The 27,481-nt window shown below is 42.7% G+C and overlaps 1 protein-coding gene across 2 annotated transcripts in view; it reads right to left on the bottom strand.

Moving 5' to 3' along the window:
- PIGG (phosphatidylinositol glycan anchor biosynthesis class G (EMM blood group)) overlaps positions 1–27,481 on the bottom strand; it is a 115,627-nt gene that overhangs the window by 63,390 nt on the left and 24,756 nt on the right. For both annotated transcript variants that reach the window (XM_065549804.1, XM_008172663.4), the window contains exons 6-7: positions 19,924–20,136; positions 4,708–4,925 (exon numbers count right to left, since the gene is read on the bottom strand). In XM_065549804.1, the coding sequence (XP_065405876.1) occupies positions 4,708–4,925; positions 19,924–20,136 (431 nt within the window). The remainder of the gene's footprint in view (positions 1–4,707; positions 4,926–19,923; positions 20,137–27,481) is intronic.

The raw sequence follows: 27,481 nt of genomic DNA, 5'->3' as shown, positions 1-27,481 counted from the left end.
TGGGTTGCCAACTTTCTAATTCCAGAAAACCAAACACCCTTGCCCCACCCCTTCCAAGGCCCCGCCCTTGCCCCACCCCTTCCTGAGGCCCCACTTCCCTGCTCACTCCATCCTCTCTCCCTCTGTTGCTTGCTCTCCCCCACCCTCTCTCACATGCTCATTTTCACTGCAAGGACCAAACAGGCATATTACTGTTTTGACGTGTGTGTTATGCTAAGTTCATCTTTTAATTGTTAAAGAACACTAGAGCTGGCAGCAAAATAGTCAAAAAGGGTAATTTAAAAAAAAAAAATCAAATTTCACAAAGGTTTTCATGATTCTTTCCCTGCCCTCTTCTCATTTTTTGTAACCAGCTCCATGTTTTTTGTTCACTAAAGTTATTGTAATTTTATGTGTGGAATTAGGATCACACATTAACACAGCTGCAATGGGTCTATTAAAAGACCCACTCCTGAAGCCCAAATACAAATCCATAGAGCAAAACCACAGAAATGCACCTGTCCAGATACCTGTATAAATAAATCTATAGAAAGGGACTCCCACACCTACATGCAGATATACACATGTATTCATGTGTACACCTCTAGCATGCACTAACACATAGACTTCCACATTATTTAATATTACAATTGTTGTTTAGTGCCTAGAGTCCCCAACTAAGATCAGGGCTCCAGGGTGGTGGGTGCTGGACATACACATAAACAGAGAGAGTCTGCAACAAAGGGTTTATAATGTAGCCCGACAAAGGTGGGGAGAAATGTATGATCCATCGGCTCTTCTGAAATTAACGCTTGGAAAATATATCCCTCATCTAGTTATGAGCTAAAACTGCCATTAGGGACAAAAGAACTAAGATATCTGCAGAAATTGACCCAAACCTGTAACGCCACAGTGACCCTCCATTTTCTCCTCTATAGTTAGAGAGGAGCAGATTTATAGAGGGCAGGTTATTATAAAGTGGTTATAAAGTGCCTATGTAGTTAATCGCACAATCAACTACTTGCCTGGTGTTTTCCATTCTAAGACCTTGTTTTACCCAGCCCTTTCCATTCTAATGCCCTATTTTCAGTTTCTTATAACCTCACCAAACTAATGGTTTAGGCTGAAATTTTCCATGTTTGCTGTTTGCCCCAGGATGAATTTTCTTTTTTTAAAGTCTCAGCAAAATCACAGCTGTTTCTCATATTGATATTTTGCCCATGTTAAAAAACTTCTTAACCATTTTGTTGAGAAGCTCTAGTGCCTCCATACTTTGGATCAGAAACTTGAAATTTGGCCAGGGTCCCCCTAGGGACAGGGATGTGCTTTTCGCCATCTTCGTGAAAATTCATTCATATTTGGACAAGTTCCAATCCTCAAAACCTCAGTTCACACATGCTCAGTAGAGATTTAGTAGAGTACAACAGCTACATTCTCGGAAGATTTCATCTGTACTGAGCATGCTCCAACCCCTCACAGTTCCTACATGCTGACCGCACAACGCATGTGCTACCCCACAGATCAACAGTGCACAGACTTCATCTCAGGACTGCAGGGGCTAAGCAGGACTATCTTTGCAATTGGTCCTCTTGGCAATCAGGGACTGTTGTAGCACCAAGCAGAAGAACTAAAAGCAGGGAGACTCTATCCTGGGCTCTCAATACTCCCCAGTACTGGTAACAGAAGAGGAAGCCACCTGACTAATACAGAGGCATGAAGCGCTGAGGAGGGAGACGGACAAGGACAGGCTGGAAGGGGCAGGGGAGGCCAGGGGCACAAGGGTCTGTATAAACATTAGATTATGTGCCACTATGGAACCTGGCATAAAATCTAGTATTTCCTGAGCCTCCGCATTCCTCTGTCAGCAAATAGTGTGAAACCCAAATGTTGCCTCATCTCCCTATAGTGGCTAATCCAATACCATTACCACCAGTCGTTCCATTAACTCAAGTGCTGTGGATCTACGGGTTTTAAACACTGTGATGACCTATGTGATCCGACATGATGGAATTTTTTTAAACCTAGGAGGTAGGGCTGTCGCTCAATTAAAAAGATTAATCGTGCCGTTAAATAATAATAGAATACCATTGATTTACATATTTTTGGATTTTTTATACATTTCAAATATATTGATTTCAATTACAACACAAAATACAAAGTGTACACTGCTCACTTTATATTTATTTTTGATTACAAATATTTGCACTGTAAAAAAGAAAAACAGTATTTTTCAATTCACCTAACACAAATACTGTAGTGCTATCCCTTTATCGTGAAAGTTGAATTACAAATGTAGAATTATGTACAAAAAAATAACTGCACTCAAAAATAAAATGTAAAACTTTAGAGCCTACAAGTCCACTCAGTACTACACCTCTACCCCGATAGAACGCGACCCGATAGAACACGAATTCGGATATAACGTGGTAAAGCAGCGGGGAGCCCCGGGCCCTTTAAAGCGCCACCCGAGCCCCACTGCTGTAGCTCTGGCGGTAATTTAAAGGGCCCAGGGCTCCCCACAGCAGCTGGAGCACTGGGCCCTTTAAATCACCTCCGGGGAAGCTGGTCCAGTCCGGCACGGCGTACCGGCTCTTGCTAGTACGCCCTACCGGACCAAACCCGATATAACGCGGTCTCACCTATAAGGCGCTGAGATTTTTTAGCTCCCGAGGACAGTGTTATATCAGGGTAGAGCTGTACCTCCTGTTCAGCCAATCGCTCAAACAAGTTTGTTTACATTTGCCTAAGACAATGCTGCCTGCTCCTTGTTGACAACATCACCTAAAAGTAAGAACAGGCATTCACATGGCACTGTTGTAGCCGGAGTCGCAAGATATTTACGTGCCAAATGCGCTGAGGATTCATATATCCCTTCTTGCTTTGGCCACCATTTCAGAGGACATGCATCTATACACTGATGTTGAGTTTTGCTCGATAACTATCTCCAGCAGTGCGGATCGACACATGCTCATTTTCATCATCTGAGTCAGACGCCACCAGCAGAAGGCTTATTTTCTTTTATGGTGGTTCGGATTCTGTAGTTTCCACATCGGAGTGTTGCTCTTTTAAGACCTCTGAAAGCATGCTCCATACCTCGTCCCTCTCAGATTTTGGAAGGCACTTCAGATTCTTAAACCTTGGGTCAAGTGCTGTAGCTATCTTTAGAAATTTCACATCGGTACCTTCTTTGCATTTTGTCAAATGTGCAGTGAAATCATTCTTAAAATGAACAACATGTGCTGGGTCACCATCTGAGACTGCTATAACATGAAATATATGGCAGAATGCGGGTAAAACAGAGCAGGAGACATACAATTCTCCCCCGATGAGTTCAGTCAAAATTTAATTGACACATTTTTTTAATGAGCGTCACCACCATAGAAGCATGTCCTCTGGAATGGTGGCCGAAGCATGAAGGGGCATATGACTGTTTAGAATATCTGGCATGTAAATACCTTGCAATGCTGGCTACAAAAGTGCCACGAGAATGCCTGTTCTCACTTTCAGGAGACGTTGTAAATAAGAAGCAGGCAGCATTATCTCCCATAAATGTAAACAAACTTGTTTGTCTTAGCAATTGGCTGAACAAGGAGGAGGACTTGTAGGCTTTGAAGTTTTACACTGTTTTGTTTTTTAATGCAGTTATGCAACAAAAAAATCTGCATTTGTAAGTTGCACTTTCACGATAAAGAGATTGCACTTCAGTACTTGTATGAGGCAAATTGAAAAAAAACTATTTCTTGTTTATCATTTTTACAGTGCAAATATCTGTAATAAAAAATAGTATGAAGTGAGCACTGTACACTTTGTATTGTGTGTTGCAACTGAAATCAATGTATTTGAAAATGTAGAAAACCATCCAAAAATATTTAATAAATTTCAGTTGGTATTCTATTGTTTAACAGTGTGATTAAAACTGCAATACATTTTTTTAATCGCAATTAATTCTTTGAGTTAATCGTGTGAGTTAACTGCAATTAATCGACAGCCCTAATAATTATCCACATTAAAAAAACCACCTACAAATAGCCTGTTCCAGGCTCCATACCAAAGATGGTATTTGCTATTTTTAGGGCCCAGTCCTGTGAGCTGCTGAGTACTCTCAGCTCCTACAGAAGCTCTTAAGCAGGAGTTGAGGGCAGTGAGCTCCTTGCAGGAAGCACTCCTTTCCCAAAATTACACCTTTAAGTACAAAGAATAAATGTTCCTACATCTGAGAATTTGACCCTGACTCCTGAAATGTGAACTTTACATCATCATTAGGCACAAACAGAACGTTGGAATAGCTGCTCTATGCTTTTATAGAGAGCAGCTCTGTTCATGAAGCAATATAGGCTAGTGGCTACAAGAGCAGTTAAAGTTGGAGCACATCTGCACACTTACTGGAAATATCAAAGCACAGAAAGAGTAAACCGAAGAGATTATATCAAAAGCTTCCTACACTTATCCCATAAAATAATTTTGGTGTGTTAAAAAGTTATACTTCATCTTTCAATTGGAAAGAGTTAACACTGTGAAACAGTTCCCAGTTTCCGGCAGTAATCATTACTAAGACCATACTATGTAGTCAAAAGAGCAAATTGAAAGTTTCTGTTCTTAGCCGCTTCATAACGAGATGTGAATTCACAAGAACATAAATTGGGAAGGGACCTCCTGGGTCAAGTCCATTCTCCCCTAGCACAGGCAATGTCATCATATAACCTCCTTCCTAAACTTATCAATTCATACCTCCAGGACTATCACAGTCCCCACCGTCATTGAATACATGTCGTATTGTGCCACTTGCTTGCTTAGTGAAGAACTCAGGATCTTCAGAGCCTCTAAATATTGCTTAAGGACCTTTTTGCCAAGGTTTAAGAGGACTTCTGAATTATTTCCCTCTAGATAAAGCTTGATCCAATTCCCATGGGATTTTTCTGCTATCTTAAAATGCTCAAATCCAGGATCTAGTAAGAAACAAACAGGTAAAAGGATCAGTAAGTAAATTAGTAATTATCAGAGTCTTGATTATATTTTTACACTTCCCAGGAAAACCTTGCTTCAGGACCTAAAACAATTGTAATTTCACACCAAGATATAAATCCTAAATAGGCAATCAAGTCTATAATGAGATAGTTACCCTAGAATAAGACTGATTAATCCCCAAACAATGAAACAGTAAAGCCATCAAAGTTGAAAATAAATAAACCTACTGAAAATAAAAAACCTACAAAAAATTAGAAGAACTTTCCAAACTGACACTCACTTATATACTAATGTATTTAAGCCCTGTCAGAACTCATATGTTTTCCATTAGGATCACTAGTTATCCATAATCAGTGTAGGCCAAGCTGGATATCATCTGTTGGTGGTTCTCTAGAGGGAACCTCAGTTTCTTCCTTCAACTTGTGTGGGCAAAGCAGCAGGAATTTGTATATAATGTGATATGGACTATTTTAGTTTAGTTTTAAACAGTAACACTGCCAACAATGCCTTTTCTGATTCAAATGTGAAGTTTTCCATATTTGTCTCACTGTCCAATAAGACACGGTTTGTTTTCTGGGTTCTATGCAGCATATTCGAAATGTTTTTTTGCAATATGGAGCATGTAACTTACACTATTGATGGTAAAGAACGAGTTTGTTAGAGCTCTAACCAGTGGCTAAGCATAAAGCATACAGGTAAACCCAATCTCTTTCATTTAGAAGTGGACATAGGTACTGTGAGACTAATATTAGACTGCATCCCTGAAAAGAAATCCTTTTAAAATGTTTTTTTCAAACACTTTTTATTAGTATCAATAAAAACATGAAATTGTTGAATTCAATAGACTCAGATTTGCCAGCAATACAGGAACACACAACCATTCAATCTTTTTTCACTGAGTATCATTCCCTGATCTTTGCAATCAAGTCCCCAACATACACATTTCTGTAATTTCACCTGATAGAGCCATATAAAATTAGTAGAAACATGAATTGTTACATCATGCAGTCAATAATTTCAGAAGTGATTTTGCATGCCTCACTTTTACGGTGTCCAACCTGAAACACTGCAAGTGGCCTGATTTGTCAGATTACCTACCATCTGCAAATCAGGTCCCTTTCAAGACAGATTCCCAAAATCCTAGACTTCTGACAATCTTGGTACTGTATGTTTGCAAGTTCCCAAGGTTCTCTACTGGAATTAATCCCTTTTAAAGGTTATAGTTTCACAGAAAAGTCCTGTTTCTAGGAGCATACTATTAAGGAAGCTATGATAGCCAAGATCTTTCCAAGACATGGAGACTTCAGCCTGATCGTCAAGCCTTTTAAAACTGCGTGTGTGAAAAGTGAAGGGATGATGATCAGCTAGTCCGACCTTGTGTGCAACACAGGCCATAGAATTTCACTAAATGGTTTGGTTCCTGCATCCAATCCATCACGTCTTGTTGAGCTAGGGCATATCTTTTGGAGAGAGATTTCATCTGGATTTAAAGACTTCAAGTGACAGAAGCTACCACATCCCTAGGTAAATTGCTCCAATGGTTCATTACCTTATTTTAGTCTCAGTTTTCTTAGCTTCAGCTTCCAGCAACTGAATCTTATGTCTGTCTGATAAATTAAAGAACCCTCTATCAAGTCTTCTATCCCTGTAGGTACTTGCAATCTGTAGTCAAGTTATCTCCTAAATGTCTCTTGGATAAACTAAATAAGCTAAACTTCTTTAGTCTCTTAGCTAGGGTCAATCGAATTTCTAATATCAAGAAAAACAAATTTCAGCAAATCAAAGTTTTGAAAGGAACAACTTGAGAAACAACCCCCAACAAAATTGTTTTAGGGGCGGTTTTCAGAGTCACTGGCTTTGCCCAAGCGATGGCCATGAAAACATGCATTTTCAAGGCCTTAAAGAGTTAACGTACCCTCGGGAAAGTAGGAGGCTTTATCAGGCAAGTACCAACATCTTCCGTAGAATCTAAGTTTTCATTTTAAAAATGAAGTTTCTAACGCTTATGGTTGCAAAGATAAGTTTCCAAATGTGAATTGAGGAACTGAAATCCTCCCAAGGCTGCACACAGAGCTGGTGCCCCTGCTCCTGCTGGTTTGTCAAGCTGCAGAAGTGAAAACTGCTGCTATTCAGAAACCTGTAAGCAAACGTAAAAGTGACTGCTAATCTAGGAGCAGTAGCAAATGCAAGAGCTGGAGTGAAAGACTCAAACTGAAGCTGCAGGAAAAATCCTATCAGAGAAACTGCCACCCCGCTCAGAAGGTAGAAATTTCAGGAACAAGGAGGGTGACAGAGATGCACCTACACAGCTGCCAAGCTGTTGAAGGAAAAGAATGTGCCCTCTTCCTTCAAGAAGTCAGAGGGTGTTGCTTTAAGGGTGTCACGCACTAATTAGTGAAAGTCGGATATGGAAGATGGAGGCCTTAAACATTTTGGTAGGAAACTATGCACGCTGTCCCTTCCAGCAGCCTGCAAAAGATTGTTTTTCAACTGGTCATTGTCTCTGGATAGAGGCCATCCCATATTTTCTATCAGTGCCCATGGCCAGCAACGTGTCGGAATACCCTGGCCATGCCCCCTTTCCTCTAGCCCAGCCCTTTACCCCTGGGCCAGGTGGGGGAGTGACTTAAGAGCTACAGCAACCCTAGACCACAGGATTCATCTCATGCTGGGAGAATACTCCACTGACCCTGTAAGTCAAGCTAAAAAGGTACTTTTTTCCTTTGGCCAGAGTCGCACAAAGCAGCCTTTCGCAGGCCATCAATATGATCCAGAAAATACAGCAGCTCTGAAACTATGTAGGAAGAGGGACATAAAGGGCAGAGAAAGAAAAAACTAACACTGAAGACAAAACAGGAACGATATGCCATGTTCTTGTAGGGTAGGACACTGAACTGGAACACAAGAGACCTGGGTTTAATTCCTGGATCCACAGACTTGATGTGTAACCTTGGGCAAGTCACTTAATCTGTGCTTCAAAACCCCATCTATAAAATGGGGGTGATCCTCCATCCCGTCTTGTTCATTTGGTTTGTAAGCACTTGGGCCTGGAGCTATTTGGGACAGAACTGTATAATCTGTTGGAACCTCCAGACACTATTGTAAAACACATTTTCTGTTACAGGAAAATATAAAGTGAAGTAAAGACAGGAAGAGTAAAAAGTTACTACTTTTCTTATTTCTGTTATGCTTTCAGAGTATTTATAATATAAAGTTGATTGACAATAAGTTCAGTACAGGGTGAGCAGTACACAAGGAAAATACATCTTAGCCATTCGCGGGGAGTTTTGAATTGTGTGGCAAGACAATTTTTTCCATACTGGCTAGTAACACTTTAATCTTCAGGCTGTTAAGTGTATGGTTTTCAAGTTCCCTGTAGTTTCTTCTCTTCAAACAGACTGTGCTTTTAAGCCTAACAATAGCTATCTCAAACCATAATTTAAAATAAAACAGAGTTGAACTACCTACCAATACTGCAAAGGCTAATGTGACTGAAAGAAGAAATATTTGATATTTGCAAAGACAAAATGGACTTTCTCAGAGAGAATGGGAGATCTGTTATTCCAAGACCCATCTTCCTCGGTGCTCTCAGGAAGATTTGAGACTCAGAAGATAACTGCTAGTTTTTCCATTGTAGAAACTCATTTACCCTCTATAAACATCTGAATAAGAGTTTTAGTACTCTCCCCCCCGAGACACGAGTGCCACCATCTTTACCGCTGGATTTTAACCAACTCCCTACAAATTCAGTTTTTCTCCACACTCTAGGATGGAAAGCATCTAGTTTATTAAGTTACATCAAATTTTGTTTCAAGAAAGTTACAGACACAACATGGCATCAAAGAAACATCCACTCAATATTTCAGTTGAGATAAGCAGCAGAAGTATTTGTTGCATTAATAGTAAATGAATAAGGGCTCCTCTATACAAACAATTAGTGTACGGCAACCTGGAGTGCAAGTCTATTTCATGCTAGCCTGCCCTAAACTAACTGTCCACATGGCCCCTGCTACCAAGCACCAAAGTTGCCTGGTACTCTCGGATAGATTCCCATTTCAAAGCAGAGTTCCTGCAAAGTTTGCAATAATGACTGTTAGACTTGAAGGTATTTTCCTTACTCTCACCAACTACCTTCTAAAGTAGCCTCCAACAGTTATGAAATTAAGAATTCCATCCATGAATTTTTCGTGCATAATCTTCTAAGATTACAGACGATTTCAGCTACATTTATTCCAGCAGTTACAATTCAAACCAGTACTTCCAGCACAAAGATTGAAGTCACTGGAATCAAAGGGCTTTTCAACTCTGAAGAGTGACTGGGTAAAAATGGCACTCACTCACTCGGGCCCATCTGCTCCTTGTATATATTCAGTTACAGCTGCTTACTTTAGGGACAGGGATTCTTTGCTTTTTTTAATACAACCTTTTACTCCCATTAGCCCGGCAGAGCCGCAGCTAGAAGAGTGAGCCAAATTCTTTTTCTTCTGCAGCAACAAAACTCTTTAGTGAGTTTGTCAGTTACAGCTGTGCAATCCTATTGAAGACAATGTTGCACAAGTGTAACTGACTGCACTCATTTGGCCTGCAGAATCGTTTGAGGAATAATACATGAGAACAGAAGAGCCCAGATTCAATTTACATGACTGGCTGAACTTAGAAACTTTACTTAATATTGAATCTTGAATGACAAATGGAACATCACGATGCTCTTTTTACAGTCATTTTTCAGTGTAGACTACTGAGACTTTATTTTGCCATCCAAAATCCCCTTATTGTTGTGATCACTGTCAGCCATTTTATTATGTGGGGTGTACAGCCACTTCTACCCTGAAACAAATCTCCATTTATATACATTGCCTGGTTTGAGACTTAATTCTACAACGATATTAAACTTTTCCTCTGCTAATTTTTCCTTCTGTACCATTTTCACTTATGGCAGCATTTCGCAGACTGGGGTCCAGGGACCCCTGGGGGTCCGCAGGCCCTGCTGATCAACTCCTCCCACTCCTTCCCAGCGCCTCCTGCACGCCGGGGAACAGCTATTCCCTGGCGTGCAGGAGGCACTGGGAGGGAGGGGAAGGAACGGGGCGCGCTCGGGGAAGGGGGCGGAATCATGTCCGGGGCTGCTGGCCCCACTGATCAACTCCTCCTCCTCCTTCCCAGCACCTCCTGCATGCTGGCATGGGGGGAGGGAAGAGGCAGGGAAGAGGAGGGGTAGGGGTGGGACTTGGGGGAAGGGGTGGAGTGGGGGCAGGGTCTGGGGCTGAGCGGAGTCCATGGCAAATTTTTAAATCAAAATGGAGGTCCTCGGGTTACTAAAGTTTGAGAACCGCTGACTTATGGATTAGTTAAGTGTGAGGCTTGGCAAGATACCTAAATGTTGTAACCACAGCTACGTCTTTCATATCAGCCCCTGTCTAGTATACATGATCAGTCTGAACCTGCACTCACTTCTGGCTGCTGAAAAGGAGAAGAAACTTTCTCTTTCCTCCTTATGAACCCAGAGGAGTGCTGGCTGCTCCAAGGACTCCCTACTTTACCTCTCACCCCAAGCCTTCTAGATGCAGAAAGAAGATGGGAGAAGAGTTGAGTAAAGGTGACCAGGGGTCCAAGCACATACACATAACGAGGAAAAGATTCCATTCTATTCCTTCACCAGCCTCCTTCTTTGGAACCTCCTCTCTCCCTCTACTGAATCTCTGCCCACACCGTTCCAAAACGGCATCAGCAGGAAATTGACGTGATTCTTCACCGTTGCATTGCGGCCCAAATGTGTCTTATCAGCAATGCCATGAACCATTGTGCGTGAGCAGCCCAGGAGTGGGGATTCTCACGGCAGAGCAAGGTAAGTCTGGCTCCCAGAGTGAAGGATTGGAATGACCTAGCACATCACCGGTCCAGCCAACACCAGAGGGGAACGTCACAATGCTTAAGAGCAATATTGTTTATATTTTTGCACTGGATTTTTTTAACATGTCAACATTAATTCTCCATCTTTGTTATTCCAAATACATTTATTTTTAAAAACAGTTGAATCTAACCACAATTTGACAACTGCAAATAATCCAGTTCTAAGGAAGCTATATAAGAAACTAATATATAGGTTAATGTCCTTGTGGCCCTGTAACTCCTACCTTCTCAAGCAAAGATAGAAGAAAATGCTTAAATTCAATGCATTAGTAACAGCACTATGGTGGACATATCTGGGTCATGGAGACTTAAGAATTCTGGTTGGATTTTATTCCTGACGGCTATATAATGGATTGGATACAGCAGATTTACAAGAAAAAAATGATTACCAAACATAAGACAATTTGTTCATTTCACTTTTTTGAGGTAATTCAAACATTTACATTTGCAATCATGGTACGGTTATAACCTTAAAAAACTCTGGGCTAACTTTTCTTCAGATGAAGTTATTTTTTCCACGTCACTTAATCACTTATCTTTTAGGTCCTCCTGCTGAATTCAGTTTGTTGTAGATCACTGAGCATGTCGAGTTCTATTTTACTAGATTTTGTAACATGCACTCCCAATGTGCAGCTTATGCTGTCTCAATGTCTTGCAGATCCCCTGGTTAAGAGCAGGATTCAAGCAATAGGTAGCTCTTTAATGTGGCTGTAATTATGCATGTTAATTCAGAATTATGTACTTCCATTCACACACACCATACAAGCTCCCTAGGACATTTCATTTTCTGACAGTAGGAAGATTGCTCTCCTACAGTAACTGAAGTAACATTACGTAATGCATTTGTATTTCCATTGAAACATCAAGGACCTCAAAGAATAATATAAAACAAGCTTTTGACCAAGTTCCATGAGATAATTATGTAACACTATTTTATGGTATAAATCATAGGAAAGAATTTCAAAGTGTTATTTAACTTAAAAAGGGGGAGGATTAATCTTTAGCTCTCATTTCTTCCCACTCTCTCCACCCTGAGAGTCCTTTCTCATCATGCTCTTTTCTTCCATTCTCCTCTTCCTTTTCCATGTTATTGCTTATGTCTTTAGATCCATCCTGCCCCTGGAGTGAGGCCTGCTCACTCAACACAAATCCACACTTAAAACTCACTTCAGTGACACACACTAATGGAAATCCATGTAAAACCTCAGCCAAAAATGGGAGGAAGGGGCTAGTGAATTTCCCTGGACAAAACTTGAATTATCTGTCCTCCAGGGAAGTTCATAAGCTGTCAGTTGGGAGGGAGGGGCTGACAGCTGGGCCTCATTAAGGACACAAGCCTTTTAGCCTCTGAGTTGAAGAAAAGAGGCCTTTTGATTCAGGGAGGAACAAAGTCTTCCTGGAATCTAGGCCAAGATGATCTGTGCATACCGGGTGCATGTGGCCACTCAATGACCACATCTTCCATTACATTAGGTGGCTTTGTACTGCTCCAATGGTCAAAAGCTGCCTCAAAACCAGCTGCCCCAGTGACAAGAGTCTTCATACAAAATGGGAAAGGACTGCCTAGGAAGGAGTACTGCGGAAAGGGATCTGGGAGTCATAGTAGATCACAAGCTAAATAGGAGTCAGCAGTGTAACAGTGTTGCAAAAAAAGCAAACATTCTGGGATGTATTAGCAGGAGTGTTGAAAGCAAAGACACCAGAGGTAATTCATCCGCTCTACTTCATGCTGATTAGGCCCCTCAACTGGAGTAGTGTGTCAATTCTGGGTGCCAAATTTCAGGAAAGATGTAAACAAATTGGAGAAAATCCAGAAAAGAGCAACAAAAATGATTAAAGGGCTAGAAAACATGACCTCTGAGAGAAGACTGAAAAAACTGGGTTTGGTTTGTCTGGAGAAGAGAAGATCAAGAGGGGACACGATAACAGTTTTTAAGTACATGAAAGGTTGTTACAAGGAGGAGGGAGGTAAATTGTTCTTGTTAACCTCTGAGGACAGGACAAGAAGCGATGTGTTTAAATTGCAGGAAGGAAGGTTTAGGCTGGACATTAGGAAAAACTTCCTAACTGTCAGGGTGGTTAAGCATTGGGATAAATTGCCTAGGGAGGTTGTGGAATCTCTGTCATTGGAGATTTTTAAGAGCACGTTAGACAAACACCTGTCAGGGATGGTCTAGACAATACTTAGTCTGCCATGAGTGCAGGGGATTGGACTAGATGACCTCTCGGGGTCCCTTCCAGTCTCTTGATTCTATGGATTCCCCAAGCACAGGGGAATATTTTGTCGGCACAGAGCTATGTTAGCATCCTTTACACCTGGCTTCCGCTCAGACTACGACACAAGAATGGCTGGGCTTCCCTGGCATCTGGCTGATATCAAACTACCAAAACTCCTCCTTGGGCCCAGTGACAACCAGCACCAATTGTAAACCGGACAGATCTAAGAAGGGGATCGGAGAATAAAAAGTGGCTTCAATTTCACCATTGTTTGACTCCATTAGGAATCGTAAAATCATAGAATATCAGGGTTGGAAGGGACCTCAGGAGATCATCTAGTCCAACCCCCTGCTCAAAGCAGGACCAATCCCCAGACAGATTTTTGCCCCAGATCCTTAAGTGGCCCCCTCAAGGACTGAACTCACAACCCTGGGTTTCGCAGGCCAATGCTCAAACACTGAGCTATCCCTCCCCCCCCCCTTGTGTTTTCATTTAATCCACATTCCTAAAACAAAGTCAATATTAGACATTAACTGAAGAGTTTCCTTTTAGTTTTAGGCCTAAAATGTAACTCATCACTGCAGCAAATGCAATCGTGCTTTAAGCAAGCTAGTATTTTTGCAAAATAGTTCACTCCCCCACAGTTATTTACATTGTACAGAAACAACCAACTTGCATGTCATTCGTAACATGCACACTTTGGGAAGTGAGCATTCATGTGTACCATCAACCCACAGCTGTCATCTTTCAGTTCAGGAACTCACTCACTCCAAACCACATGTTTATGTCTAGCTAAACTCCTTCCAGGCTCTCCTCTTTCTTCCCATCTTGACACTGCATTTTCAGAGTCCTCTCTATCAACTGTCTGGGCTCCCCTCTTCCAAAAGAAGCCACTCCATTGCTCCTATGTCAGTTTCTATTAACTCTTCCCCTCAAAGTGATGAACTCCCCAGTTCAGTTTCAGAATTTTCATTTAACGTTTAACTTTAATGTACCAGAAAATTGATTTTTAGCTTGAAGACTCCTTTGTCCTTCAACAAGTTATTCAGATACCTATGCTCTTACAACAAAGTAGAGCTGTCAGAATGTTTTTTGTGCCACCTTTCAATATAATTTTATGAGCAAAGTAAGTTCCTAATCTACTTTCCCTATATTGTGCATTAAATTTGTATGATGTAATATAGATGAAGATAGAGAACACTTATGTACTCTTCCTGTTAGTGCAAGACTGACTATGTCTCTGTACCCCTACCCCCCACAGCCATCTCACTATGGCTTCTTCCAAAGAAAATGTGAAGATGACACACTTTTCGTTTTCATTTGTCTTTAAGATGAAATAACCAACGTAGAACACAGTACTGCAGCTGACGGCATATTATTCTACAAACAGATCATAAACAAGACCTTTTGTGTCTGGCAGAACAGCAGCAACTCTGTGCAAAAGAAGTCAGTTCACCAACAAGCAAAGGTAGAGTTCCAAAAAAATTAATGACATGAAGAACAGATGGTAGCTGGATAAATCAAATGAGCTTCAACTTCTCGCTGAAACCCATGATATGCATGGCTTCTTTAATGCTGTTTAAACCATTTATGGCCCATGCATCCGAGGCCAACCCCCCCCGAGATCTAAAGATGGAAGGGAGTTGATCAAAAAAATGGAAGCCATCAACGCACACTGGAAGCAACACTTCAAAGATCTCCTCAATCAGGATTCTGCTGTTGATGAAAGTGTCTTCTCCTTCATCCCACAACACCCGATCAGAGATGAATTTGGAATACCTCCAACCCTGGAAGAAGTGTGCAGAGCTATTAATCAGATGAAGAACAACAAGGCACCTGGAGTTGATAGAATCGCTACAGAAATTTACAAGCGGGGGGAGAGGAACTCACCTCACAGCTACACAATCTTGCTTTGAAAATCTGGAACCATGAGAAAATCCCATTTGCATTTAGAGATGCTATGATTGTGACAATTTTCAAAAAAGGAGATGAATCTGACTGTGGAAATTATAGATGAATTTCTCTGTTAGCAACTGCAGGAAAGACTTGCAAGACTTCTCCTGAACCGGCCTCTTCTCTCTTGCAGAAGACATTCTTCCTGAATCTCAGTGTGGGTTTAGACCATCTAGAGGCATTATTGACATGATCCTCATAGCTTGCCAGCTGCAGGAAAAATGTAGAGACCACCACAGACCACTATCCAGGCGTTCATTGACCTGACAAAAGCCTTGACTCCATTAACAGAGAAGTGTTGTGGAAAAGCCTTCTGAGGTATGGATGTCCACCAAAATTTGTCACCATTCTTCGACTCCTTCATGATGACACACAAACGGTCATCCTCTGTAATGCATCTACTACGGCTTCCTTTTAAGATTAAGACAGGCGTTTATCAGGGCTGTGTCACTGCCCCGACGTTCTTCTCCATCTTCCTTGCTGCAATGCTTTATTTGATCACTCATAAGATACTGGTAGGACTGCAGCTAATCTACTGAATGGATGGAAAACTGTTGAACTTTGGCCGCTTCCAATCCAGAATCAAAACATCACCAACTTCAGTCATCGAGCTTCGGTATGCTGACAACACTGTAGTGCGTGCTCACTCGGAAACAGATCTTCAAGCCATCATCAACATCTTTGCTGAAGCATATCAGAAAATGGGACTGGCACTTAACATCCAGAAGATAAAGGTCCTCCATCAGCAAGCTTCCGGTGCACAATTCCCAGCACCAGCAATACAGATCCACAACAACCCTCTAGGGAATGTTGCACACTTCCCATATCTTGGAATCCATCTCTCACAGACATTGGTATGATATTGATGAAGAAATCCAGTATCATCTCAAATGTGCAAGCCAAGCTCTTGGTCATTTGAGAAAGAAGGTGTTTGAAGATTGCGACATCAGAACCAAAGCCAAACTCGTGGTCTGTAAAATGGTTGTGATCTCCACCCTACAGTATGGGGCTGAAAGGTGAACAACATACATGACACATCTTAAGGCGCTGGAGAAGTATCAATGCTGTATGCATAACATTCTGCAATCAAATGGGATGATAGACACACTAACATCAGCGTCCTCTCGCAAGCTAATATTACGAGCATTGAGGCCATTATTATTTATTATCAACTTCACTGTGCAAGCTACATTGTCAGGATGCCTGATTCCAGACTGCCAAAACAAGTCTTCTACTCTCAACTCAGCCAAGGCAGAAAAACCTCAGAGGAGGGCAGAAAAAATGTTACAGGGATGTCCTCAAGGCTAATAGGAGGAAATTCAACATTAACGTCAACTTGTGGGAATTTATAACCCAGGACCAACAACAATGGAGGAACTGCTTGAGACAGGGAACTCAGCACTTTGAAAATCAGATGTGACTACATGTAACGGAAGAACAGAAGTGAGAAAGTGCGTGGTATGGCCCGAACTAATACCCCAAGGTCACCCGCCCTGCTCGGAAACACGTCTGCAATGTGGCAGAGTCTACAGCTCCAGAATAGGCCTTATCAGTCATCAACGGGTCCACACATCATTTGAAATGGACAATCCATGAAAGACAATCATCCTCAACTTCGAGGGATTCCCGATGATATACGTACATATATACACACACACCTACCTTTTTTCAGGCACCCAAGCATCATATTTAATACATTTATTGCTGACGCTACACACTGGACAGATTTTTTTTTCAGTTCACCACCTTAGCCTCAGTTACTCCTTGATCATTTTCCCCTTCAAAAGATCCTACTGCTTTTGGACTCAAGGGACAAGAAAAGTTCAGACTACTTTTAGAAAAATGTGTTACTTTATATTTATATCCATCATCTGAAATTACTCAAGGCATCATAGTTTTTAACTGGCCAAAACACAGTGTTTGCAAACTTCAACTCACAACCAATCTCCTCCTTGAATAAAAAGTTTCTTATCCCTATTAATTTTTGGTTAGCAGCTTCTCCATCACAAATAAGTAATGCATCTCCTCTGTAGAATTCAGACGCGATCCAACTGGTACTCAAGGCTCCAGTTGCCAGAAGCTGGGAATGGGCGACAGGGAATGGATCCCTTGATGATTATCTGTTCTGTTCATTCCCTCTGGGGCACCTTGCACTGACCACTGTCGGAAGACAGGATATTGGGCTAGATGGACCCTGGGTCTGACCCAGTAGGGCCGTTCTTATGATCTAAGCCCTGCTGTTCAACTCAGGCCACTAGAAGAATTTTTTAAAACCTGTAGAAGCCCTCCAGCAACCTATTAGCATTCAGACAACTTGAAATTACATTAACTAACCTAAATATATAAATTGCCTTCAAGTCTCTCTTTAGAGAAAAAAAATTATTTTGTATTCCAGTCATTTACCAGACTACCATAGTGGGCTGAATGAGAAGAGAATCTGCTAAGAGAAAGGAAATTAGCAGGCAAGAAATTTCTCATTCTGCTGCACAGCTTCTCTTCTCATTCATCATCACAAGTGGGAAGTAGTGAGCAGTGATTCACAGACATAGGGATAAAGGATAAAGCAGACTTCGTTATTATGGTAGAATTATCAGCAGAAACAGAAGTTGCCACTAAAAAGCAAATCCTTGTAATTTTAAACAAGTATGTGAGATCCAATACAGTCACACCTTTTTCTACCAAAGGAGGCTTGTATAGAGGAATGGAAGCCTAAATTGCAAGACTTCCTCTGATGAGCTTCAGATTTGTCTCCTACACTGTCAGGTATCTTGAAAACCTCCATGAATGGTATCCCAGATACTTAGCATGTAAACTGGTGCAAGATTTTACATCTTGCCTGGTGCAACTTTGAGGCCTTAAGGCCTGGCATTTTGGTTGGAATGAGATGAACAAGGAACAATTGGTGTGTTCACTTCATATGCTTGAGATTTTTTATTGCTCTTGGAGTGCCCATTTATGCCACCGCTTCTAAAGGTGTGCTAAGGAGTGAAACAAAATGGGATAACTGTTTTCCAGGAATTATGGAAAGAAGAATTTACCTTGAGCATAAAGGTTTCTCAAGCTCTAATAGCAGCAAGGGCAGCTACCCACTTTGTTATGGTGCTTAGTTGTAGGACCCATTGCTGTACAACAAACAGCACTGTACAAAGATACAGGCTGTTAATTATAGGTGGTCCAGGTCCTAATGAAATGGGGTCCCTGCTATAAAAAGTCTAGTCTTTCCTGGAGATGTCACGGGCTGTCTATGAAGTTCACAGAAATGCCTTCTGGACCAGTGGAGAAGTAGGAGAAAGACTAATTCTTTTCTATATCCTGTACGAATGGTCCTGAAACACATTATCTCTTTCTCTGCCTGGGGCATAATATCCATTGCCACAGAGAAGCTTTGACCCCTGGTTACTCCCAGGTTTGGGAGGAAGAGATACTTGTGCTTCAGCTCGGAAGCCAACCTCTAACAGGAGGTAGGAGGAAACTTGCCCAAAGGGAATGTTATGTCATAACTGCTCACTACAGGGTCTCTTGCACCTTTATTGGCCACTGTCAGACACGATACTGGACTATGAACCACTGGTCTGACCCCACATGGCCATGTCTATGTTTTCTTTTTCCAAAACATGCAATTGATAGAGCTGTCCAAGTAAGCTGAAGGGATAAGTACTTCGATTTGGGGAATTCACCCTCTAGGTATGCTCTCCTCCCTTCAGGATGTTTCCATAGTGAGTGTGCATGATTGGCTGAGAGTGAAAACTGGACTGGCTTTCAGCACATTTGTACTTGCCTGCCCACAAAGACCCGTTTGGATGTGATCCACGAATGACACTTAATTTTGCATTGCCTCTGGAGGAATTTCTGCAAGCACATTGAGAAATCCCATTCAGGAGATTGCATAGCACCAGCTATTCACTGGGGATAACTGGTTACAGATGATCATTGATACTAAGAGGTTTTTGTTCTTTGCAAATCTTTACCATGATGGTATAATTATGGCCAGAGTCATGCCTGTTTTGACCCCAAGTCAGCAATTCTCTGCAGTAGATTCAAAAAGTTCTGGATTTTGAACTGCTGTGTTTGAATCCTTTCCAATAGCTAGCGAGTTATGCATGGGGTCTGTTTCTCTGTACTGGGCACTGACTACCTTTTTGTCCATGAACGAGTATATATACACATAACTTGTGACCATCTGCCATTTCTTAAGACTGAGTGCAGAGGGTAGACCAAAAGGAGGCATCTTGTTCAAAAATTATAATGTCTCTTACACAAATGCTCCCTTTGCCTTTGATATGCTGGGGATTTTGTTGGTGGGAGGAGTGGAAATCTAAATTTCTTTGACAGCTTTAGTTTTCTCCCTTCTGCTAGGAGAACAGTCTCTTCTTAAATAACCCTAGGTGCTGGTAGCAAGCAACAGATTTCTATGCTGGCTTTGACAGTGATGAATGAGGCCTCTATATATTCTGAGCTACTAATTTATTTAATGTTTCTCCATTGAGAAACATGTGCTCTCATAACACTAACATAGTAAAGTTTGGTATTATTTCTTTAACTACATGGAAGTAAGTAGCCCCCGCACAGAGTGCCTCATTCGTGGATTTACATATAGAACTTCAGTCACATCTGAATTTATGTGAGATGCCTACTTTATTTGATCATGTCTCTTGCCCTTGGGTTAGCAGCTTGACCCCATATCTATGAACCTTAATTTAAAACGGCATGCAATAACAAAGACTAATATGCTTAATTTAGCAGGTACTGTTCTCAGAACTCACCTGGACTGACCTATCAGTTTGTACTGGTGAGTTGTGTTCTTGTTCCTAAAAACCCCAAATTGAAGTTTAAGTGTCTCCTGCTGACAGAGAAACAGGACACTGCTGGATACCAGAAAAATAACTTTAATTGACTTACCTTTTTCATATGTAGGCATGTTCTCCTGAAGTAGTCTACTAAGCTGGAACCCATTTAAATGCAAGAACCTTAGTTGTTCTCTCATTGTTTTCCCTTCTATAATGGAGAGTATAATATTCCCAACACTGTTTCTTGAAATTGGCAGGCCAAGACCTATTGCCAACGTAGCAGCTAAGTCCGTCTGTTGCACAAGTTCTGGCTGTTTTAAAGGGCCTAGAAGAAGAAGGAGAATACTTATATTACAAAATTATTCTGATTTGGAAGGTGGAGCTGCAAGCTTGGGTAGTCTTCGAATGTGCTCATGTACTAGATCAGATGTGTTCCCAAACCAGGGTCTGCTTAAAAAAAAAAGACGTTGGTCACAGTCTAGCTCCTCTTCCTTTCCAGCTACTGCACCGCAACAGAGGACAGCAAACGTGTTATTAAATTCTTACGTAACGTTACTCTTCCACATTAGTAATTATTGTAGTTTTAGCAAGCATGCATGTAATTATGAATAGGACAGGGTGGTCCATGAAACCGTCTTTGAACTAAGTTGTGGTCCACATTATGAAAGTGCATGACAATCCCTGTACTATATAAAACACTAACGAAGTTGGAGGTGACATTCACTGACGTGTACACTGTGAACTATTCTCTGATTTAAAAAATTCTGTGACTAATAATTTGAAATAATGTATATTCATCGTTTTCTTGAAACTTATCTGTATTGAGATGACACCCAAAGACTGACTTAATATCTGGACTCTAACATGCTAGGCAAAAAGCACAAGAGATTTAAACAGGAGGAACTAAGGCTGCAATTCTGCTATTCCACATAAGCAGGCCTAATGATTTCAATGAGGCTTTGCACAGGGGACCATCACGTGCTGCAGCTTGCAGGATTAGGGCCTCAAGGCCAATCCCATAGACCTTTCAACACATGAATAACTTCACTCACGTAAGTGCTACTGTGTGCGTACATATGAGCTTAAACGCTTGCTGTGTCAGGCTCTGACTTTTTGGAAAACTAGCAGTGTTTCCTTGTGTGCGCCTTGCAAGCTACACGACAGCATTTTAAAAGATACCTGAAGTGCTTGTGTATACAAGAATAGCCAAGATGGGTCTTGCTATAAATAAATACACTTCCTGAAAAAAGATCACTACAGTATCTATTACTCTGATAGCTCCTTGTAAGAGCATTAGAAGTTCTCATCTCATTTTTAGTCTTGCTTTGATGGCGTGACCCTAAGAGCCCCTTAACGCCAACTGGCAGAGGGTCCACCATACTGCAACTTATATCAGGCCTGACACACACAGTGTCCCCAACACACTGTTGCCATAGTATGTATCTAAAGCAGAGGAGGGCAAACTACGGCCCACAGGACCGTCCTCCCCGGCCCTTGAGCTCCCAGCCGGGGAGGCTAGCCCCCAGCCCCTCCCGTCTCCTCTCCCTCACAGCCTCAGCTCGCTGTGCTGCCAGCGCTCTGGGTGCTGGGGCTGCGAGCTCCCGCCGAGCAGCATGGCGATGAGGCTGGCTCCGGCCCAGGGTGACCAGATGGGATGAAGAAAATATCGGGACACATGGGGGGGAGGGGGAGAGTGGGAAGAATCCCGCCGGGACGTGGGACAAACGGCTAAATATCGGGACGTCTGGTCACCCTACTACGGCCGGGCTCTGAGCGGCATGGTAAGGGGGGCAGGGAGCGGGGGGATTGGATAAGGGGCAGAAGGTCCCAGGGGGCAGTCAGGGGACAGGGAGCAGTTGGATGGGGTGGAGGTTCAAGGAGTGGGGGGGACAGCAAGGGTTGGATAGGCATGGGAGTCCTGGGGGGGGCAGGGGTGTAGATAGGGGTCACGGCAGTCAGGGGAAATGGGAGCAGGAGGGGTTGGATGGGGGTGGGGTCTCAGAAGGGCGGTCAGGGGACAAGGAACGGGGGGGTTAGATGGGTCGGAGGTTCTGAGGGGGGCAGTCGGGGAGGGGAAATGGGAGGGGGCAGATAGGGGGCAGGGGCCAGGCTGTTCGGGGAGGCACAGCCTTCCCTACCCGGCACTCCATACAATTTCAGAACCCGGATGTGGCCCTCAGGCCAAAAAGTTTTCCCACTCCTAATCTAAAGGGTACCATGTAAGGTATCATATGTAAACCAGTGAAACGCTGGTCGTGGAAATCATTGTGAGTTGCATACAAAGAGTCATAGGCATGCACTGGAAACAGGTTCTTAAAACGTGTTTGGAAAGCAATCCATAAACCCAGCCTGCCCTAGACAGAGGGACTTTGACCAGAGGGTTTACAGGCAGAGAACAATGAGAGGACAATTACACAGAAGGTAAACAAAGTAATCAAACCTAGAAGAGGAGCAAATTATGAGGAGGATGTGAAATCAGCTTAGTTCGCACACTTGGGGACCCCAGAGTCTGAATCCTGCTTCCCAGCAGATCACCCTGAGTCTTAAGACAAAGAGAATGGACTTTGGAAAATACAAGGGAGCAAAAAGCCATTGGAGTTAGCTACGACTTAGAAGACATAGGGAACCGAACCCTCTGAGCATATGAACAGGGGATTCTCTTGGCCTGAAAGGCAGGAGCTGCTGGTAACTTGATCTAAGTGAGAAACCTGCTTGCGTAAAGATTGTAACTGGCTAAAATTAAGTTTCAGTGACTGAAAACATGTTTTGTTTGTAACCATAACTGTCTCTTATTCTTGCTTAGAATCACTTAAATCTCTGGTCATGTCTACACTAGCAAGTTTACAGCAGCACAGCTGTATCGATATTGCTCAGGCGTGCAGGAGTGAAATCAGGAAGGCCAAATCACACTTGGAGTTGCAGTTAGCAAGAGATGTTAAGAGTAACAAGAAGGGTTTCTTCAGGTATGTTAGCAACAAGAAGAAAATCAAGGAAAGTGTGGGCCCCTTACTGAATGAGGGAGGCAACCTAGTGACCGAGGATGTGGAAAAAGCTAATGTACTCAATGATTTTTTTGCCTCTGTCTTCACGCACAAGGTCAGCTCCCAGATTGCTGCACTGGGCAGTACAGCATGGGGAGAAGGTGACCAGCCCTCTGTGGAGAAAGAAGTGGTTCGGGACTATTTAGAAAAACTGGACGTGCACAAGTCCATGGGGCCGGATGCGCTGCATCCGAGGGTGCTAAAGGAGTTGGCGGGTGAGATTGCAGAGCCATTAGCCATTATTTTTGAAAACTCATGGCGATCGGGGGAGGTCCCAGATGACTGGAAAAAGGCTAATGTAGTGCCCATCTTTAAAAAAGGGAAGAAGGAGGATCCGGGGAACTACAGGCCAGTCAGCCTCACCTCAGTCCCTGGAAAAATTATGGAGCAGGTCCTCAAGGAATCAATTATGAAACATTTAGAGGAAAGGAAAGTGATCAGGAACAGTCAGCATGGATTCACGAAGGGGAAGTCGTGCCTGACTAACCTAATTGCCTTCTATGATGAGATAACTGGCTCTGTGGATGAGGGGAAAGCAGTGGATGTGTTATTTCTTGACTTTAGCAAAGCTTTTGATACTGTCTCCCACAGTATTCTTGCCACCAAGTTAAAGAAGTATGGGCTGGATGAATGGACTGTAAGGTGGATAGAAAGCTGGCTAGATCGTCGGGCTCAACGGGTAGTGATCAATGGCTCCATGTCTAGTTGGCAGCCGGTTTCAAGTGGAGTGCCCCAAGGGTCGGTCCTGGGGCCGGTTTTGTTTAATATCTTTATTAATGATCTGGAGGATGGTGTGGACTGCACTCTCAGCAAGTTTGCAGATGACACTAAACTAGGAGGCGTGGTAGATACACTAGAGGGTAGGGATCGGATACAGAGGGACCTAGACAAATTAGAGGATTGGGCAGAAAAAAACCTGATGAGGTTCAACAAGGACAAGTGCAGAGTCCTGCACTTAGGACGGAAGAATCCCATGCACTGCTACAGACTAGGGACCGAATGGCTAGGTAGCAGTTCTGCTGAAAAGGACCTAGGGGTCACAGTGGACGAGAAGCTGGATATGAGTCAACAGTGTGCTCTTGTTGCCAAGAAGGCTAACGGCATTTTGGGCTGTATAAGTAGGGGCATTGCCAGCAGATCGAGGAACGTGATCGTTCCCCTTTATTCGACATTGGTGAGGCCTCATCTGGAATACTGTGTCCAGTTTTGGTCCCCACACTACAAGAAGGATGTGGAAAAATTGGAAAGAGTCCAGCGGAGGGCAACAAAAATGATTAGGGGTCTGGAGCACATGACTTATGAGGAGAGGCTGAGAGAACTGGGATTGTTTAGTCTCCAGAAGAGAAGAATGAGGGGGGATTTGATAGCAGCCTTCAACTACCTGAAGGGGGGTTCCAAAGAGGATGGAGCTCGGCTGTTCTCAGTGGTGGCAGATGACAGAACAAGGAGCAATGGTCTCAAGTTGCGGTGGGGGAGGTCCAGGTTGGATATCAGGAGAAACTATTTCACTAGGAGGGTGGTGAAACACTGGAATGCGTTACCTAGGGAGGTGGTGGAGTCTCCTTCCTTGGAGGTTTTTAAGGCCCGGCTTGACAAAGCCCTGGCTGGGATGATTTAGCTGGGAATTGGTCCTGCTTTGAGCAGGGGGTTGGACTAGATGACCTCTTGAGGTCCCTTCCAACTCTGATATTCTATGATTCTATGATTCTATGATACAGTTGTGCCACTGTAAAGCCACTCGTGTAGCTGCACTATGCCTACAGGAGAGAGCTCTCCCGTCGACATAATAAAACCACCTAAATGAGAGATGGTAGCTATGTAGGCAGGAAAGCGTCTCCAACCAACATAATGCTGTGCATACGAGCACTTATGCTAGCAAAACGTATGTTGCTGGGGGGGGTGCTTTTCTCACACCCCTGAGCGACATAGGTTTGCTGAAGACTCTCACGTACTTCAATATAACAGCGCTGAGATGGTCTGTAGTAAAACTAAAAAAAAGTTTATTCATGAGGAACAGAGGCCATGTCTACACTTCCACTTACGTCGGCAAAACCTAACAGACTGATGTGTCTGGAAGCAGGAAACAATTTCTGTGGGTGTCCAGCAAGGGAGAACGGACACTGCAGGGAGACATCTCTGGGGAACTCATGTTCACAGATTGTTACCTGTAAGGCAAGATTTAAACTGGCAAAGCCTTGAGGAGTTTGCTGGCAAGGCAGACAGGCTGCTGGGTAGGGGCCTGATGCATAGTTTAGCAGCAACAAAGCTCTCATTTGCGGAGACAGAGGGATAACAGTGGCTTACAGTGCTGGGAATCCTAAGCAGAATGTCACAGACGGTTCCTATTTGTTCCCATGCTCATTCAAAATGCCACCTACAATCCTTAAATCTTCTTTCATGTAATCCTTGCACGCTAGTCTCAGCAACTTTCAGAATGTCATTAAAGACAAAAAGTTACCCACTGGTATACTTGATTGGTAACAACTGGTTGCTATGTAGATTATACCAGACTTATTTAGTAACAATTGGGATTTGCATCTCCCTAATAGGTTACACAAGTAATACTTGACCAGTACACTAATTCAAAGATAACTGCCAGTAGGATTACCCCATTTGCATAAACCAGATCTACCAAAGTAAACATAGCCTGAATTATTTGCTCGTTTGCAAGAGTAAGACCATTTAAAAAGAGTGACTAAAATTCCAACTCGAGAGAAAACGGATAGCAAGGGAAAGCCACATACGAGTTGCAAGGCTCACTATTAGTAACACAAATATCAAGGGACAAAATGCCATAATTTCACAAGACTCTTCAAGGTGTCATGCCGCTGACATTGATCAAATGTAACTGGGAGCAACAACCAGCTCTTGATTTGGTTAGTTCAATATCTGAAAGCAACCTAACTGCCCCTGTTGACACAGTGTTGAGTGCATCAGCTGGACTCCAGCTCTGCAGATGGAAGTGCATCAGCTGTGCTGAAGTAACCTCCAGCAAGAGGACTAAGCCAAGTATCTGAGGGCAAGATTTAAAAGCAAGAAAGTCAGTTGTCATAGCAAATGGGTGGCGGGAGGCCAGGGAGCAAGGGACAGAATGATATGGAAGAGCAAATTTATCTCACTGTAACTTAATCTAATTGATTATTTGGACAAAGTGTTTGAAGGTAATTAAAAGTTATGCAAACTGTAGAATAAATATCTTTATAAACACAAACAAGCCACTGTGACATTCCCTCCCTTTTCCTCTTACTATGGATCAATGCACTTTTCACAATGGAATGTAGTGTCAATCAGAAAAACCTTTAGTGCTGTACAATTAGAAACGTGACCAATAGAATGACTACACTCATGCTCAGCATTCTGCATTCGGGGATTGGAGTCAAGCATCCACATTGTCAGTATTTCAACCTCTTGCCCCTCTACAGCAAGAGCTCCACTTCTCTCCCTAACACCACCACTCCAGTCTTTAATCTTCCCACTCAGACCGGGAATGGACATTTATTCCCCCACCACTGATCTGAGGCACAAGAGAAGGGCAGGAAAAAGTTCTTCTCAGGGAAAGGCAAGGTTAGGCAGAACTCACTTCAAGCAGGAATTCAGTTCCAATCTTGTCTCCTAGTGGCCAATAATCAGACTACCTCTTCAGAAAAGACCCCTTTAATAGACTCCTAAATCCTTTAGGAAGTTAGCCAGTCCTAAAGTGATGGCCACATGGAAAACAGATTGTTTCTTAAGAGGCTAAAACACAGAGGTCATGTTTTAGCAGGACATCAATGCACACCAAGGATAGTAAACACACATGGCCAATGTGTTACAGTTTATTTCTCTACTAACGCAAAACCTTGTTAAACTGTCTGTAAAGAGAAAGTGTCTTATGTAACTTAACGCTCTACACCAATGTATAACAAAGCTTTGAACCTGAAAGTTTCGAGCCATTATGAACTAAACTAGAGATGAAAGCATATTCTAAAAGACTGTTTAAAAATCACCTACAATTGTACAGTTCTGAATAGGTTTTTTTAATACAATAAGAGACTGAAATTCTTCAATCCTTACTGTGACAAAGTGGGGGTTCTGTCTGTACCACTTCTGAAGTGTGGATATTTTATGAAATTGTATCATGAAGTTACCGTGTCAAGGAAAGCCTACATAAATTAGCATGATTGTGTCATGTCTTCACTAGGCCAGAGATAATGGTAAGTGATCTGCACTCAACAATTGTCTATTCAGAGTAAAGCATCTTGGGACAATGGGTTTGTTCTAGATGGAAGACACTTCTTCCCCTTGTCGAAAGGGAAGGGGGTTTGAGAGCTGTGGAAAATTACATAAAGGCACAACAAAAGAAGCAGGCGACCCCAGCAGGAGTCTATAAAGGGACTCAGAGGATGAACTGGAGCTGGGGAAACTGAGCACCCAGCCAACAGCTGCCGTTCTCCAGTTGCCCAGCTCTGAAGGCAGCGCCGCCACCAGCAGCAGCGCGGAAGTAAGGGTGGTAAACCAGTAAACACGCACGCTGCTATTAGGGCACATCAGGAATTGCAGTTCTACCAGAATCAATGTTGGAAAAAGGATGAGCAAGAAGAAATTATGGACACTTGTTCACATTTCAAAAATCCACTTGGCCAGAGATCA

The sequence above is a fragment of the Chrysemys picta genome, chromosome 6 (genome assembly GCF_011386835.1).
Source record: "Chrysemys picta bellii isolate R12L10 chromosome 6, ASM1138683v2, whole genome shotgun sequence".
Classification (NCBI taxonomy): domain Eukaryota; kingdom Metazoa; phylum Chordata; order Testudines; family Emydidae; genus Chrysemys; species Chrysemys picta.
This window is presented reverse-complemented; position numbering and strand designations above follow the sequence as displayed.